We start from the raw sequence: 2,649 nt of genomic DNA on the forward strand, positions 1-2,649 counted from the left end.
CCAGTGCCGCCTCCCCGCAGGGGCTCCATGGAGCGCCGGCCACCTAGAGAGCCCAGCGAGGGCAGGAGTCCCGGGGGACAGCCAGGGACCCCAGAGAGAGCCACTGTCACCCAGAGGGTTCTCATCGTCATGGAGGGACGCTCCATCACCTCACCCAGTCTGGGGGCCACAGAAGATACCGGCCTAGGTGGTCAGAGGGACCCACCACCACAGTATACTGAATCAGAGAACCAGGGGCCCCCACCGCCTGGGAGTACCATCAATGTGCCAGATCTGGGGCCCGTACCACCACAATATACCAACGTAGAGATCCGGGGCCCACCACCGCCTGGGAGTACCATCAATGTGCCAGATCTGGGGCCCGTACCACCACAATATACCAACGTAGAGATCCGGGGCCCACCACCGCCTGGTAATACCATCAATGTGCCAGATCTGGGGCCCGTACCACTACAATATACAAACCTAGAGATCCGGGGCCCCCCACCGCCTGGAAGTGCCACCGATGTGCCGGATCTGGGGCCCGTACCCCCACAATATACTAAACTAGGGAATCGGGGGCCCCCAACACCTGAGAAGCCCAGGGGTTTGCCAGACCTCACACTAGAGAGCCAGGGGCCCCCAACTGAGGGTACCCCCAGTGTGAAGGATGTGGGGCCCCTACCCCCACAATACACCGTGACAGAAGGCCAGGCAACGGTCACTAATGGAAGCGCGCGGCCCCAAAATCAGCGGATCCCGCCCCCCAGGGACTCTCCAAGAAAAGCCCCACAATTCAGACCTGTGTGGGTCATTCCGAGAAAAGCCCCGGAGGCCGCACCCCCGGGCCTGGAACCAGGAGCCGCCCCCACACCACGGGTGTCACCGCCAGGGGAGGACAGTGCAAAGCTGGCCCCGGGGACATCGCCCCCAGCAGCCGCCCCCACACCACGGGTGTCACCGCCAGGGGAGGACAGTGCAATGCTGGCCCCGGGGACATAGCCCCCAGAAGCCGCCCCCTCACCACGGGTGTCACCGCCAGGGGAGGACAGTGCAATGCTGGCCCCGGGGACATCGCCACCACAGGACGCCCCAACACACCACGTTCCATCTCCAGGCCAAGGAAGATCTCTGCCTGATGATCCCGCAATAAAGGTAACCCTACAAGATGGCGGACACCAGGCTCCGGGCGCCGTGGCGTCACTCCTCCAGAAGCGTGGCGCGTTGCCTGAAGAAGTGACCGCGGCGCCCCGTGAGACGTCTGGGTTGGAGACCGCGGCTGAGAAAGTGGTGCCCCCAACTCCACAAGCTGTGACACCGGGCCCGGAACCACCACCACCACCCATGGAGGCTGCGCGGCAGAGCGGGCCCTCCGTATCCCGCGACACGCCAACTACAGAGCAACCCCACAATTCTCTCACCCCTAACATTAGCGCCCCGCCAGGCAACATGGAGGTTGTACAGAGCAATGGAACAACTCTTCCAGATGGCACCACCCAGAGCTCTGCAGCTACCCCGCGGGATGCCACGACGCCCGGTGCCACCACTCAGGAGAAGGACAAGGCTCCGCCCGCCATTGTTGGTGCTGCACCCAGTGACCAGAATGCCACCCCTCCCAGTCAGCCTCCTGCTCACCCCCCTCCGTCGGGGACATCGCTGTCTCCAAGTCGTATCAATGACCCTTCGAGTCCTCACCGGAGTATGTCCGCCAAACCCCCACTTCCCGTTCCTCCGAGATCTTCCCTCTACCCCGGCCATGCTCCATCTCTTCGGGAACCGGAGCCTTCCTTCAGCCATGACACGGCCTCTCTGTCCAGCTTCAGGTCCAAGGCCCCGGCTCCGGACACTCTCAGCTACCTGGACTCTGTCAGCCTGATGTCCGGCACGCTGGAATCGCTCACCCACCTCGATGATGCCAGCTCTCTGGGCTCAGACTCTGAGATTAACGGCATGCCGTACCGCAGAACCGACAAGTACGGGTTCCTGGGAGGAAACCAGTTCAGCGGCAACGGGTCAGTATGTGTGTGTGTGTGTGGGGAACAACCTCGCCCATCATGTGAGGGGGGCGTTGCATCAGCATTGAGGAGTAGTCCTCACCGGGGTGCTCTGCCAGTGTAGATGAATGTGAATGGAATAGTGGTTGAGGGGTCTGGTCTAGGTAACCCAGGGCATGGGGGGTCTGATGGGGCCCAGGATGGAATAGTGGTTGATGGGTAGTGGTCTGGAGGGGGATGGTGAGGGACATGACGGTGATGGTCACTCTCTTGCAGGGACGGGGCCATTCCTGTGGAGATCGCTCGGCAGAGGGAGCTGAAGTGGTTGGACATGTTCAATAATTGGGACAAGTGGCTGACCCGGCGCTTTCAGAAGGTGAGGACTATGTCGGCCACCTATAGGGGAGCGCACACACCGGGAGGATGGGCGGGTCCCATAACCTTCTCTTGGGTCTCCTGTACAGGTGAAGCTGCGATGTAGGAAAGGGATCCCCTCCTCCCTGCGTGCCCGGGCGTGGCAATACCTCTGCAACAGTCAGGAGCTCCTGAACAAGAACCCCGGGACATTCGAGGTACTACCTGTGTGTCTCACATCCTCCATGTACACCCAGCAGCCATAACATTATGACTCCCCAATACTGAGGAGGCCCCCCTTCTCCTGACCCCCCCGACCTCG

At 61.9% G+C, this 2,649-nt stretch overlaps 1 protein-coding gene across 1 annotated transcript in view; it reads left to right on the forward strand.

The window, feature by feature from the left end:
- Positions 1-1,600: 1,600 nt before the first annotated feature.
- LOC108804020 (TBC1 domain family member 10B-like) overlaps positions 1,601-2,649 on the forward strand; it is a 4,630-nt gene continuing 3,581 nt past the window's right edge. Inside the window, exons 1-3 of the mRNA XM_018575790.1 lie at positions 1,601-1,991; positions 2,250-2,349; positions 2,438-2,574. Coding sequence (XP_018431292.1) covers positions 1,681-1,991; positions 2,250-2,349; positions 2,438-2,574 — 548 coding nt within the window. The 5' untranslated portion in view covers positions 1,601-1,680. The remainder of the gene's footprint in view (positions 1,992-2,249; positions 2,350-2,437; positions 2,575-2,649) is intronic.

Source organism: Nanorana parkeri, unplaced genomic scaffold (genome assembly GCF_000935625.1).
Source record: "Nanorana parkeri isolate BGI_ZX_2015 unplaced genomic scaffold, ASM93562v1 scaffold4799, whole genome shotgun sequence".
In the NCBI taxonomy this organism is placed as follows: Eukaryota; Metazoa; Chordata; class Amphibia; order Anura; family Dicroglossidae; genus Nanorana; species Nanorana parkeri.